The following is a 14,398-nucleotide window of genomic DNA, read 5'->3' as shown; positions in this document are numbered from 1 at the left end:
CTGATGGCCTATGTTCTGCTCGAAGCAGCTTTCCAGAAAACACTCTCTCTCTCTCTCTCTCTCTCTCTCTCTCTCTCTCTCTCTCTCTCTCTCTCTCTCTCTCTCTCGCAATTCTAAAGAACTCTCTGCATTGCTCATCCCTTACAGATCAAAAGCCCAGTCTTCTATTTACATAACAACTCAGTCATCCACCCAGGTTCCCTTTTGATTATCCCATGAATCAGCATCCTATGACCCCAGCTCCCCGATTCTTAGAAAAAGACAGCAAGCACATTCTTTTTAAAATTGCAAATGAATTCACAGATCTGACTGCCTTTGTAAGCACAAACAATGAGCTAGCTAGGTGGGATCCTGTCCAGAGATTACCATTTCCAATATGCCTTAGACCCAAACTATCTCTGTCCCAGACTGATCTTGAACTCAAGAATCTGCCTGCCTCTGTGTGGCTCACAATACAGCTGCCTGTTATTTTATGTCTTTGAAGCTCCTTAATATAATTCATAATATTTACTTGAGAAAGCATATATTCTTGAACTTATGTTTTCAGAGTTCTTTTCCACAGCCTTAAGGGCTATCCTGAAGGTCTCAGCATTTACCATTTTGCTGAGACACTGGTCACACCCTTGCCTCCCAGTCTTGTGCCATCTCTGTTGATCATGGAATCATTAACCTTAGCAGAGAGAACATTCCTCAAAGGAGGAACATGAAAATACGCACATTATTATACAAACAAGCCGTATGCCACAGCAACCATCAACACAGGCCCACGCAGGTCCACGCCTAACTGGCTTTGTTCCAATGTCATGTTGTCCCTTACATGGCCAAGTGGGACTCAGCACGTGTTTTGGGAATCTGCCTAATCCTTGCCCACAGTCACAGTACAGTCGACACAGGCTTTCCTGAGCACACAGGTGGTATCCAGATGCTTTGGTCTTTCTTTAGGTGTGACTTTGTTGTTGCTTCTTGTCCTTCCTTCTCTTCTGAGAGCTGCCTTGCAGACTTCCTAGTCATTATCTCAGTGTGTTCAGGCTAAGTATCTCCAACTGTAATTCATAAACAACCAAAGAATGGAAACCTAAGGTAGGGCTTCAACAGAGTCTGCATCAGTGGAGTGTTCACTGTGCCTTGCAGGATGTTCCTTCTCAATGTCTGCGCATGTGGCAGAATGGATGGGTGAACCCCTTAGCCACCTTTAGAAGACTCACTTAAGACTTAAAAGATCTCACCTCTCAGTCTTTTCAGCACTTGTGGGTAAGGTTTCAATATGTGAATTTCAAGCAAAAACAGACATTCAGACTATGTGCAAGGTCACCAGAAGGCATTCTAGAGAAAACAAAAATTTGGTATCTCAGTTTGTTGATATATATTCTCTTTTCTGTCATACTCTGGAAGGACAAACTGACAGATATACATGTGTTAGGTTAGAACGTAAAGAACGTGAGTACTCAACAGTGCAGGTTAAGCAGCCCATTTTACACAACCAGGAAAAATGAGGAGTAAGACCTGAAAATGAATGCTTGTCATTTTAGACTAATGACTCCTCAAAGCTATTAGGTACTGAATTTGGGCTATACACCTTTCTAAATGCTTTTCCTATTAGCTTAATTAACCTACCCTTACCGTACAGTCTTTTAGTCACATTCCATGATTCACCTTCATTTTAAAGATAGGGAAACTGAGGTTCAGAGTTTACCTCATAACATGCCTAAGGGTAGGGACTAGTATATGGAAGTAGAATCTAAACTAAGCCAGTTTGGCCCTAATGTCCCATCCCCATCCCCACCCACCCCGGCATCATTCACTAGATATCTCTGTAACTTTTTTTTTTAATAATAAAAATGTTTTTATTTCACCATGAAATGTGTTAAAGATAACCAGTCAAATTTTGACAAAGCCATATGGCTGGGGAAATGAAGCAGTATTTTCTTCTAGAGATTAAGAATAACCCTGCATGATAGAGTGGTATTTAAAGTACCATGTATATAGAGATAGGTACCAAATGAGGGTGAGTCAGAAGAGTGCTCCCTCTTAGTTCACTACCAGGAAGAGGCACAATGGACTACTTGGTGTATTTGTTACTGCCCATTGCTGTGTAGCAGACCGTGGCCAAAAGCAATTTATAGAGGAAGTTTACTTTGGCCTACATTCCAGAGGGATAAGAGCCCATTATGTCAGGGAAGCATGGCAGCCAGCCGGTGTCAGGAATGGCAGCAGGAGGAGGAAGCTGACTTTTTTTTTACCTTAAGCAAAGAGCAGAGTTAATAGGAAGTAGACAGTGCTATATACACCCCAGCAAGGCTGTACCTACTAAACTTCCCCCAACAGGCTCAAACATACCTGAGCCTATGGAGGGTGTCTTGTTTAAACCACCTAAAATACCTCAATAATGACAGTGATTATCACTGAGAAGAGGGATCAGAGGGGATCTTTCCTTAACTTTATTCTTCAGATTATGTTCATGGTAAACACTTAAAAACCATACGATGTAAGCAAGACTTTAAAACTTTATTTGAACAATATTTTATTTGTGAACCGTACGTTACTTTTGCATATTCTGACCCAGATAAGTGACTCTAAAATGATTGCCAGGTACCCATTTCCCAGAGGCCCGAAGTTACCAGGCCACCTTTGTACCAGACGGAGATAGAGTCTCGAAAGGCTCATGGGACATTTGTATATTTTCAAAACCTAAATTATTTATTGATTACTGTTAAATTTTATACATATATCTTTCATAGTAAGTTACACACTTTTTAATTCTCTTTGATTTTTCTAGATGATCTATTGTTTAATTTCTAAGTAGTAACTTCTTCCCAAATACTTAAATCATATTTATATAAAATCTACCCCAAAACTGAATGAGCTGTTTAAAAAATAAGTAATTTCTTAGATTACATGGAAATGAGTTCTACCTAAATATAAACTAAAATATTAAAGTTGCAGAATGCTATATATAGTATAAGCTAGTCTTTTTTTTGGGGGGGGGGTTCTTTTTTTCGGAGCTGGGGACCGAACCCAGGGCCTTGCGCTTCCTAGGCAAGCGCTCTACCACTGAGCTAAATCCCCAACCCCAGTATAAGCTAGTCTTAATTATCAATATTTTAGAAAATGTAGTTTAGTAAGGGCTTGCTTTGAGACTGTTACCTTCCCTGCACAGTTATCTGCCTAGTTTAGCTCAAACGACGATAACAAATACCATAGCGTAGTTGGTAGAAATAGTAGTTTATCTGTTTGCTCACAGTAGAAAAGTCTGGAAGATCAAGATCAAGGTCTCTGCTGACTCCTTTCCTGTTGAGAGCACTCTTCCTAGGGCTATCTTCTTTGTGAGATCTTTGACTCGTTTGCTCTTAGAACACAGCTAGGGCCACAAGTTAGGAGTAAACCCTTTGACTTCACTGGATCTGAATTATTTTTTAAAGACCTTGTCTCTAGAAGCAGCGATGTTGGGGTTAAGGCTTTGGTATTTGAGTTGCTTTGCCTAAGCCCTTGACAGTATCCTCCCAAAGTCTGTGTCTAATTGACTTTATTGTGGATGAGACTATTTTCATGCTCACGGACGTCATCAAGGTACTCTAAGGTTGCTCTACCATGTATCATGGGGATTTTATCTCAATTTAGATTATGAATTTCTTTTTAGACACAAAATCGAATGAAACTAATGGCTGACAACTATGAAGATGACCACTTCAGATCCTCCCGTTCCAATCAGACGAACCATAAACCCTCCCCAGACCAGGTAAGACTGTGCTTGAGTGGTTCATCTTTTTAGAAAGAACACTTCTATCCATATATGCTGTGGTAACATATTGCAAATTCTAGGTTATAAATTAGAAGAATCTTAGCTTTTTCTCAAATTATTTCCATATAGGAAGTTCATGATTCTGAACATCTTAAAAGCATAGGCTTCAGCTTTTCATAAGAACTATTATTAAGTCATTCCCTTGAGATGAAAAAACGAGTGAGCCCTACTTTACTTATTAAAGAAGGGGTTCCTTTCTAGGAAAGCAAGACTGCTCACGTGCAGACACAGCTCAGAGAAGTTAACTCTTGTTGAATTGCAAAGGATTTAGTCTGCACACCGTCCCTTAAAGGCACAGCTGCCAGCTGGGTTCCTCGGTGGCCAGCAGCTTGTCTAGCATGTGCAAGAGCCTGGCTTGAAGCTCCAGGACCACAAAACATAATTTTTTTGAATGGGTGATAGAAGAAATTTGAGTTCTTCCCTTCATTTCCTGGTGTAGCCCTTCAGCATGACACTGTCAAGAGTCGCTGTTGCTTTCAGCTTGCTGCTAATACAAATGAGACATTCATGAAACTGAAGACAATCATGCTCAGTTGCAAATTTTTAAAAGGAAAAAAAGCAAGCCCTTCCAAGATCTTGAATTTGATGACACCCTATTCATTGGATTGGACAGGTTATTTCATATCTCTGTGCCCAAAATCAGTTTCAACATCTGTCATACCCAATCTTAAAATGTATAAAAATGCAAAACTAAGGGGAAAAATAATAGCCAAGTAATTACAACCATATGACTGCAAAGTCAAGGAAAACTCCCCTGCTAAACATCTCCGCCAAGTGACAACTGGCACATTGTCTTAAAAGAAGCCATAGAAACATATAGGTGACAGTAACAATTGGTATCCAAAAGGCTGTTCCGAGAGTCAGAAGGAATGGTCCTATAAGATGGCCTTTACCAGGGCAGCTGAGGCATACCTCATACTTTAGAGGGAAACAGAGTCAGCCTTATGTCAGTGGAGAGCCATCTGCCTGGTGTGCCCCACCTAGAAGCCGCTGCTCTGCCTGCTTCCTGCTGCTGAATTAGGACTCAGCCTCTGCCTGAGACACGTCAGATCTCTCCATGCAGCAGGTTTGGAGATGAGGTAGAGATGGTAGGATGTGGGAAGGGCAAACAGATGGAGAAAAGTGACAAGTAGATCCTACAGAAAAGCTCTGGGAAGGGAGGAGAGCAAACATGGAACCATAAACTCGTTACTAATTCGTAGTTTAGGGAGCAGAACCTAATGTACAAACAGCCAAGAACTTCTTTTCTGCTACATTATGTTTATGTCTTTGTTTTAATACTAACCAACTCTTTTTCATTCCCATGCTGCCCTGGGGCATTGTTCCCTTGTCATCTCTCCCCATAGGATGAGGAGGAGGGTATATGGGCATAGCCAATCAGATGCTCTTAGTTCAGCCATTTTGTTCAGAACGGTGAGAAACAGCTTTCCTTAACTACGGAAATGATGCTCGCTTGTGTCCGTGTTCTTTCCCCGTGATCACCTCACCTCTTCTCTGTCCAGTCATGAACTCTCCAGTGTGCTTCCCGCTCCTCTTACGTTCACATGACTCTGTGTGGATTGCTGTGCTTTACAGAGTGGGCTTTGGATTTTGTGTCTTTTTTTTTTCTTTTTGTGTGTTATTAGTCACATTTATTTCTTTCTGTACATTTTTGACAGAACTTCCAGGGCATATAACGAAATTTCTCAATTAGTGATTTTATTTATAAATCATCCTGTCTCTGATGATTTTACAGTGAGTTTAGTAACTCACAAATTGATGGGGTGCGCACAGACAGATATGTTGCTATTAGCCTATGTTTAAAATATACTTTATGATAACTATAAATATACAGTGTTTTATTTTTGTTTTTAAAAGACTGTACTGTAAACTGTACCATTTCATGTTCCTACCTGCTTATAGAGAGTACACTGAGCTCTGAGGGTCACAACCTAGGGCTTTGATATTACTCTTAAAATATCAATGAAGTTGGAACAAAGTTTGATAAAGGGGGGATTTGAGGGTTTTTTTTTTTAAGAAAAATAAATTATTTCATATTCCTTTTCTTACATCACTGCCATGTTCAGCAGCTGCCAGGACACTGTCTGGATTCTCCCTTATAGGCCATTTGGCTGGAAAACACAGTGCAGCTGTGGCCATATCTTCCTTTGATCTGATGATGCCCTTGAGGTTTGTCTAAGGAAATCAGTTTCTTGGAAAATGATAATTGTGACTACTAAGCTCACACGTACTGGTCCTTGCATCTGCTGGACACACCACCCATGCTTTTGTGGACCTCACTCCTCTGGAGTCAGTTCTCCCTGAAATGTCTGTGTCTTGATGTTAAACTGCTTTAAAAATGCAAACATATCAACTTCAGAATATTGAACACAGCCAAAACGGATAAAAGGTAAGTCGTTCAGTGGCCAGGTTTCTGTATGACTTTTAGCAGCAGGTGGGAAAAGGATAGCGTCAGCGAGCTGCTTGCCAGAAAAAGCTAGAAGTCAAAGGAAACCTGTGTCCTGGTTGTTCTTCTGCACACTGCAGGGCCACGTATTATGACCATGAGGTGGGTAGGGCCACACAATAGCTATAGTTGAGCAGTCATTTGTAAATGAATATTATTCTGCCTTCTCCATTTTGGGCAGGGCAAGGTAGCTTCTTGGCTTGCAGGAAGTATACACATATGCTTCATATACGCAAATTGTTTTACTCACAGCCCCTTTGCTTGTCAATGGTAAGAAACATTATTGTTTGGAAAATGAGGTTAGTGAGTAACTTTACCAAGAGATTGAAAAATAAACAAGCATGGGGTTGGGGATTTAGCTCAGTGGTAGAGCGCTTGCCTAGGAAGCGCAAGGCCCTGGGTTCAATCCCCAGCTCCGAAAAAAAGAACCAAAAAAAAAAAAAAAAAAAAAAAAAAGAAAAAAAAAAAAAGAAAAATAAACAAGCCATCTCATGTCCTGGGTCTGGAGTCTACATTTCCATGTCTGCTGCTCTAGTGGAGCAGATCTATACCAAGCTTCCTCTGCTCCTCTTGCACTAATCCTTTCTTACCTGTGTTCTTAGAGGCTGACTGTGCCTGCTGCTGCTGGTGGCTCACATGGCACCTTTGCAGCTAGCTGGCTGGAACTGTTGGTTTTACAATACAGTGTTGTACACTTTCTGAACTCTGCCACACACTTGAAGTGGTAAAACACTGTACCTAAAGAAAAACACTAACAAAGGCTGGAGCTGCGGTGTGTGCTGTAATACCAGCACTTAGATTATAGATTCAAGGCCACCTTGAGCTACACAGCAAGACCCTGTCTCAAAAACAAAATCAAGAATTGTATGGGGCTGGAGAGATAGCTCAGGGGTTAAGAGCACTGACTGCCCTTCCAGAGGTCCCGAGTTCAAATCCCAGCAACCACATGGTGGCTCACAACCATCTGTAATATACATTAAGTAAATAAATATATTTTTTAAAATTTTAAAAAAATAATTGTATGAGCAATCCCTGCAGCCCTACAGAAGTCTTGGCTTCTTTTTATCCTGCATTTCTTTCTTTGTTGTCTCTACAGAGAGTGGATTTCTCTTAACAAAATTTTGAATTTGAAATTTATGTTTTCCCACCAACTTAAGAACTTAATGTTTTGTCTAAAGCGCCTTATAAACCACCACTCACTGTGGAAGCTTGAATCTGAAGTAGAAACCATAAATAATGAGTTGGGAGGAGCTGAGAGGCCTGAGCTGGGCCAGGCTGGGGGCTGCAAAGCTGAGGTTCCAAATGCAGGCCTTTGATCAATTTCTGCCAGTCCTTACAGTCACACCCGCTGGCTGACTGCTCTCCCCACTTTGACTTCCTCTCTAAGAAACAGTGGTGTAAGAAGTAGAGGCACAGGGGTTGGGGATTTAGCTCAGTGGTAGAGCACTTGCCTAGCAAGCACAAGGCCCTGGGTTCGGTCCTCAGCTCTGGAAAAAAAAAAATAGTAGAGGCACTCTGAGACATGGACCTAGACTACATAGCCTGGATCCAGACACCGCCACTTAACTCTGTGGCCAATGGAAAGTAAGGTCACCTCTCTATAGGAGTTTCTTTATCTAGTTCTTGAATTTATCAGTGCATGTAAGATGCTGTCAGCAGCTCTTACATCCCTAAGCACTGTGCTGTTGTGTTCATTAGTTAGCACTTATTCCGAAAAGAGTAAGTTTTCAGTGGCTGTTACTATTACTGGACATCATCATCTCAGTACATTGTCTTTATTTCAGAAGTAAGACTGCAGAAGACCTGGGAGTTGTGACAAAGGGGTCCCAGGCATTTCTGTTCTAGGACAAGTGACTAGTAGCTGTTGTTAAGTGGCAATCAGGATACAACTTATTACTGAAAGTTTGATGTCATGTATGTTGAGGAATATTTTTCTTTAGGAAAACAACTTGTATGCTAGCAAGATTGCTCAATGGATAAAGGTACTTGCTAAGCAAGCATGACAACGGTAATTCTATCTCCCTATCCCCACATATGTCAGAGGAGGAAAACTAACTCCAAAAACTTACCTACTGACTCCATATGTGAACCATGGTACACACACATATTATTATTATTATTATTACTCATAATAATAATAAAAGACACTTTAAATTTTAAGAGATTTCCTCATATATATATATATATATATATATATATATATATAGTCAGTGGCATGTTCTGTAAAAGAATACAATCCATCAGTAGCAGTGACACATTTGCCAACATAGGATGCCAAACAGTAGTGCACATCTGACCACTTTAGCCACCCCAGTGAGCGCACCAGAACACAGACAGGCTAGTTCTATGTCAGCTCAACACAAGCTAGAGTCATCAGAGAAAAGGAATCTCGGCTTAGAAAATGCCTGCGTAAGATTGAGTTGTAAGGCATTTTCTTCAGTAGTGATCAGTGGGGTACAGGGGTGGGGACACCCTTATGTTGGTGGTCTTGGGTCTATGAAAGCAGACTGAGCAAGCCAGCAAACAGCACCACTGCCAACGCCATGGTCTCCCCTTAGCTCCTGCCTCCAGGAGTTCCTGTCCTGACTTCTCAATGTTAAAGAGTGATGTGGAAGTGTAAGCCAAACAAACCCTTTCCTCCCCAACTTGCTTTTGGTCAAGGTGTTTCATCACAGCACCAGAAACCCTATAAGAGACAGAAGATTTTCTGTCTAAACTAGCTTGTTCATATATTCTTTCTCCCTTCACTTTCTCCTTTCTTCTTCGTCTTTGACAATAGAACATAGGAGCCATGAATAAAAGAATATTAATATGATTGCTTTTGCTTTCCTCTTATCGAGAACAGTGCCTCATCACCCTTAGTTTAATAGATGTATATCCACACAAATAAAATGTATGTGATTATAATATGTGTGTGAATTTGAAAGCACAGATATACCAAAATATTAATTATTTGCCTGGAACTCTTCAAATCTTGCTTTCAAGTTCTTGTATCAGCTTGACAAGTGAGGCTGCATGTTTTCCACTGTCCACAAGCTGTCAGTAATGTGACAAGTGAGACTGCATGTTTCCCACTGTCCACAGGACTGTCAGTAATGTGGTGAAGGCATAATCACTTGCCCTGGTTTGAGCTTGCCATTAATTTCAATTTCATTTGCAACACTATTTAACTAGGAACATTTTATTGATAAATTGATTTTTATCTTGAATCTGTGTTTTATCTCGAATCACTTAAAGAAGTAGTTAAAACCATTAAAAATGCTAAATATATAAGCCAGTTTTGATCACGTTCTGGCACAAAGTTTGCTTATGATCTTGCAAATGACTTAAAATGTTAAAGATCATAAAATATTTTCAACAGCTGACCTCAACTTAACCATCTGATTTCTGAAAGTAAATGATGTTGCCATAGTCTGCATATGTCAGTGCTATAAGGGAATTCTTAGAATTGGGGATGATTTAATCCCTTGGCCATTATGAAACTCACATGCAGATTTTCTCGATGTAAATATGGTGTGGCAAGTGCATCCTCTCTAACCCAGGCCCTGTTTCCTGCTAGGAAACCACTAGTGCTCTACCACTGAGCTAAATACCCAACCCTGTCACCTTCTTTCAATCCTACAAATGTCTCTCTTTTATCTGCCTTCCCTGAGACATCATCCTTAAATATCTCCATGTTGACAAAGGGAGTTAATTTCACATAGTTTTTTTACTGCTTTGTATAAGTCTCTTGATTTATTCTGTCATTTATTTAGTCATTGCAACATGTCATCTCATGCTTGAGCAAAGTTCATGCTCAAGAAGTACACAGTCAAGTTACAAAAAAATGTTTGAATCTTTCCCCCCTTTCCATCCTGCCTCACAAGGATAATTCAGCAACCCTGTGGGACTTTTGCTGAAGATACACAGTACTAGAAAGTCATGCCATGCGAAGTATGCTTGGCCATCGGAGTTACTGTTCACTGAGGCTAAGACAGGGGGCTTACAAGTTAATGGGACTATAAAAAGCAGGGCAGGGGTGGAGACAAAGAAAGTATTAATATGGATTTAAGTGTGGACATTAAGGGAAAGAGATAGACTTAAGAAATGACTTTATTGCATACTCTACAGTTGTTGGCCTGGCCTTCTCTAAAAGGCCACATTTAACCCATCACTTGGGAGACAGACGCAAATGGATCTCTGAGTTTGAGGGCAGCCTGGTCTACAGAGTAAGTTTCAGGACAGCCAGGGCTACACAGAGAAACCTTGTCTCAAAAAGAAAAAGGAAAAAAAAAAAAGAGGCTGGGGGGAAAAGAAGATTAGGAAGATAGGGAGTTCAAGTTTTCCTCAGTTATGTAGTAATTTGTGATCAGCCTGAGCTGTCACTCCCTCCCCTTACAAAAAGAAAAGATTATATGACTTTGGTAGCTTTCAAATTTTTATTGTTTCAAAATTTAAAAGCTTAAGTTAAAATGTTTTGATATACTTTTTAGCGACAAAGCTTTTGGTAAGTGTTTTGGGTCCCCATTCCCACCCCCCTTCCCTTGGAACAAAATTGAGACACTGTCACCCTGAACCTAGGCTAGTCCTGATACTCACTACCTAGTGCAGGCTAGCATCAAACTGAAGGCAATCCTCTTGTCTCAGTCTCTCCAGTGCTGGGATTACACATCTGTACTCCAAGCTTGGTTCATAAGGTAGTTTTGTTGAGTTGTTATATGTATATATGTGTAGGCTGAAAGATGAAACCATGGGTAGAGGGAGTCAAAGGAATCCTTATAATGTTGGGGTAAAGGAAATAAAGGCTTTGACTGTAAACATAGTTTCTGATCTTGGGTTTCATGATCCAGTTGATTCTTAGCCAATGGGAGTAACAGGCTTCTTTGTCTTCCCCATCCCCTTAATTTTCTCTTTATAGCTTGTCTTGGTTTCTCCTTCTGGGACTTTTAATTCCTTTATCTTGTTGGTTGATGGCCAACCTAAGTTCCATTTTCTGAAGCTTCTATTGCTGTACCAAGGCTATAGACACTGCCTATCCTGAAAGCTTGGAGTCAGGGGACCATCACTGATGAAAATTTAGTAGAAACAATTTCATCACTGAAAACATCAGACTGCAAAAACAATAAGCGCCCAGCAGATGAGCGCCTAATTTAGCACCAAATATAGAAGGGTGGTTTGGCGTCATAATCTGCGTGAGGCGTTGATCTCAGTAAATCACTGCAGTGTTGAGACTGAACCTGACAGGTTCCACTTAGTCTTGGAGAACTGAAGGCCAGATTGTCGGGTATGCCTCATGTATATGTCCATAGCAGCCTACCCTAGTCTCACAGCTTCCCTCCTGTGCTCTGCCAGATATCAAAGGCCAAGTCTGTAAGAACCACTTCCGTCCTCTTAACTTTTGAACTTAAGAATTAGATCCCTTGGGCTATAAAAAGAAATTTTAAAACATATTTTTAGGTGTATATAGGAAAACAGGAGCAATTCCAAAAAAGTAGTCCAAATAGATTAGAAGGAAAATATTGCATGACTAAATATGTGATTCTATGAGCAGTTCCTGAAAGAAAAAACAGTAAAGCAAACCAAAACATAAATACAGGCCTGGTAGGTCCATACACGGAACTTACCTTTGTGCGTAAGCCTCAGCTACAAGCAGTATTGTTATGGCTGTCGTTTGTGACTGCTCCTTGTCCAGGGGTACAGTGTACAGCTGGAGAAGCATGGTATGGGTCTTCTAATGTCCCCTGGCTTATTGTAGTGACTGTCAAGGTCACACTGTGTCTTCATACCACATAGAAGGCAAAAGGTTTTCCTAAATGGGAATCTCTAGGCTGACTGACACTCATTCTTACTCTGGCTTTTGAAAGTTGCTTGTTGAAGCTTTAATCATCTTTTGATGTCAGGCCCCTTCCACAGTGGTTACTGTACAAGCGTGTTCACAAAGCTTCTGGTTTATCAGGTAAGGTAGAACCAACAAGAAAAACAATCTGTTCTGCTACATCAACTTTCCAAGGCACCATAGTTTTTACCTATATTTCTTGTGTGCCAGGGCATCCAGAAAAAAACCCAGATAATGGCTTTTTAACTTTTTAGGTCATCATACAAAGAAGAGGTTTCATTATGGTATTTTTCTACATATGCATCATCATCCTTTGGTTTTATTCATCCCCTGCCCCTACTGTCCTTCCCATGAATAACACCTACCAGTCTTCCTGATTCCTTTTCTCCCCTCCCCTTTTCATTAAAATCTCCTCCTTCCCTCTGATGGCCCCCACCCTGTTTTCATGATCTGCACATACATGTGAATGCACACACATAAATGTAAAGAGAGAAAATGTGGTGTTTGTTTTTCTAATTCTGGTTTATTTTGCTTAACATAATGCCAGTTCAAACCATTTTCCTGCAAACGTGTGGCTTCATCTTTTAAGCTAATGAAAATCTACGTGTACCCAGGTCAGGTTTCTTTAGTCACTCATCTGTTGATAGATTCCTAGCTGTTCCATTCCCTGACTGCTGTAAGTGGCGGAGTCATGAATGTGGATGTGCGAATAGTAGTAGTTATATTATTTTGTGAGTAATGGCCGCACTAGCTCACATTGCCATCAACATGGGGTAAAGGTCCCTTTCTCCACACGTCCTCACCAAGATTTTCTGTCATTTGCCTTTTTTAAAGCCATTTTTACTGGGTGAAATTAATTCTAGAAGCAGTTTTAATTTTTATTTCTCTCTTCAAATATTTATGGGTCTTTTGTATTTCATCTTGTAGCCCATTTGGTGATTGTATGATTTGTTTGTTTAGTTTTTGCAGCCTTTATATACCTATTAGATGTGTACTTGGCAAAGATTTATTCCATTCATTCTGTCTTCAAAAAGCTTGTTTCATAATTTCTTTTGCTGTACAAAAGCATTTTCATTTCATATATCCCACTTCTCAGTTCCTGACATTCTTTCTTGTGTCTGGAGGCCTTTTCAGAAACTCCTTGCTATACCTGTATCTCATTGTTGTTGTTGTTGTTGTTGATCATTTTATTTGTTTACATTTCAAATGAAATCTCCCTTCCCAATTACCCCTCCACAAACCCCCATCCCCTCCCCTCCCTCCTCCTTTCCTCTATGAGGGTGCTCCTCCACCCACTCACCCACTCCTGCCTCACTGCTCTAGCATCCCCCTTCACTGGGGCATCAAGCCTCCACAGGACCAAGGACCTTCCACACCCAATGATGTCAGATAAGGCCATCCTCTGCTACATGTGTTTCTGGAGCCATGGCTCCCTCCATGTATACTCTTTGGTTAGTGGTTTACCCTCTGGGAGCTCTGGGTGGTCTGGTTAGTTGATAATGTTCTTCCTATGAGGTTACAATCGCCTTCAGCTCCTTCAGTCCTTTCTCTAGCTCTTCCATTGGGGTTCCCTGGCTCAGTCCAATGTTTGGCTATGAGTATCTGCATCAGTATTGGTCAGGTGCTGGCAGAACTTCATGTCAGACTCCTGACAGCAAGCGTTTCTTGGCATCAGCAATTGTGTGTGTGCGGTGGGAGGTGGGGTAGGGGGTTTCCTGCAGATGGGATGATCACCCTAGGTCTCTGGATGGCCTTTCCTTCAGTCTTTTCCAATTTTTTGTTCCTGTCTTTCCTTTGGACAGGACTATTTCTGGGTTAACAATTTTAATATGGGTCGGTGGCCCCATACCTCAACTGGGAGGGTGTGCCTATCTACTGGAGGTAGTCTCTACAGGTTCTGTCTCCCCTTTGTTGCATATTTCAGCTAAAGCACTCCCCGTTGGGTCCTGGGAACTCTTACTTCCTTGGTGTCTGGGGATTTCTAGTGGCTATCCTTAGTTATCCATCCCCCACTGCTACATATTTTTATTCGATTTTCTGACCCTCAGTACTTCTGTCCTTTCCAGTACCTGATCCTATCCCCACCCCCCTTTTCTCCCTCCCCCTCCTCTCTCCCTCGCAGGCCCCTCCCTCCCTCTGCCTCCTGTGATTATTCTGTCCCCTTCTATGTAGCACCCACACTCTCATCTTCATGTGGAAATCTCAGGTCTTGCATTAAGATCCCTGGTTTATTTTTAATTGATTTTTGTGCAGGGAAAGAGATGAAGATCTAGTTTTTATTCCTCTGCATGTACATATCCAGTTAATTCGGCATTATTTGTTGAAAAATGTGTCTTTT

The 14,398-nt window shown here is 41.0% G+C and overlaps 1 protein-coding gene across 10 annotated transcripts in view; it reads left to right on the top strand.

The window, feature by feature from the left end:
* Erc1 (ELKS/RAB6-interacting/CAST family member 1) overlaps positions 1-14,398 on the top strand; it is a 306,255-nt gene that overhangs the window by 243,198 nt on the left and 48,659 nt on the right. For 5 of the 10 annotated variants that reach the window (XR_015685325.1, XR_015685323.1, XR_015685324.1 and 2 more), the window contains 2 exon segments: positions 3,638-3,736; positions 5,146-5,212. Coding sequence is in view for 5 of the 10 variants with exons in the window: in XM_087656198.1 (XP_087512324.1) it covers positions 3,638-3,736 (99 nt within the window). In the remaining 5 variants the exon portion in view is untranslated. 10 annotated transcript variants of the gene reach the window in all.

The sequence above is a fragment of the Rattus norvegicus genome, chromosome 4 (assembly GCF_021556685.1).
Source record: "Rattus norvegicus strain SHRSP/BbbUtx chromosome 4, alternate assembly SHRSP_T2T, whole genome shotgun sequence".
In the NCBI taxonomy this organism is placed as follows: Eukaryota; Metazoa; Chordata; class Mammalia; order Rodentia; family Muridae; genus Rattus; species Rattus norvegicus.
This window is presented reverse-complemented; position numbering and strand designations above follow the sequence as displayed.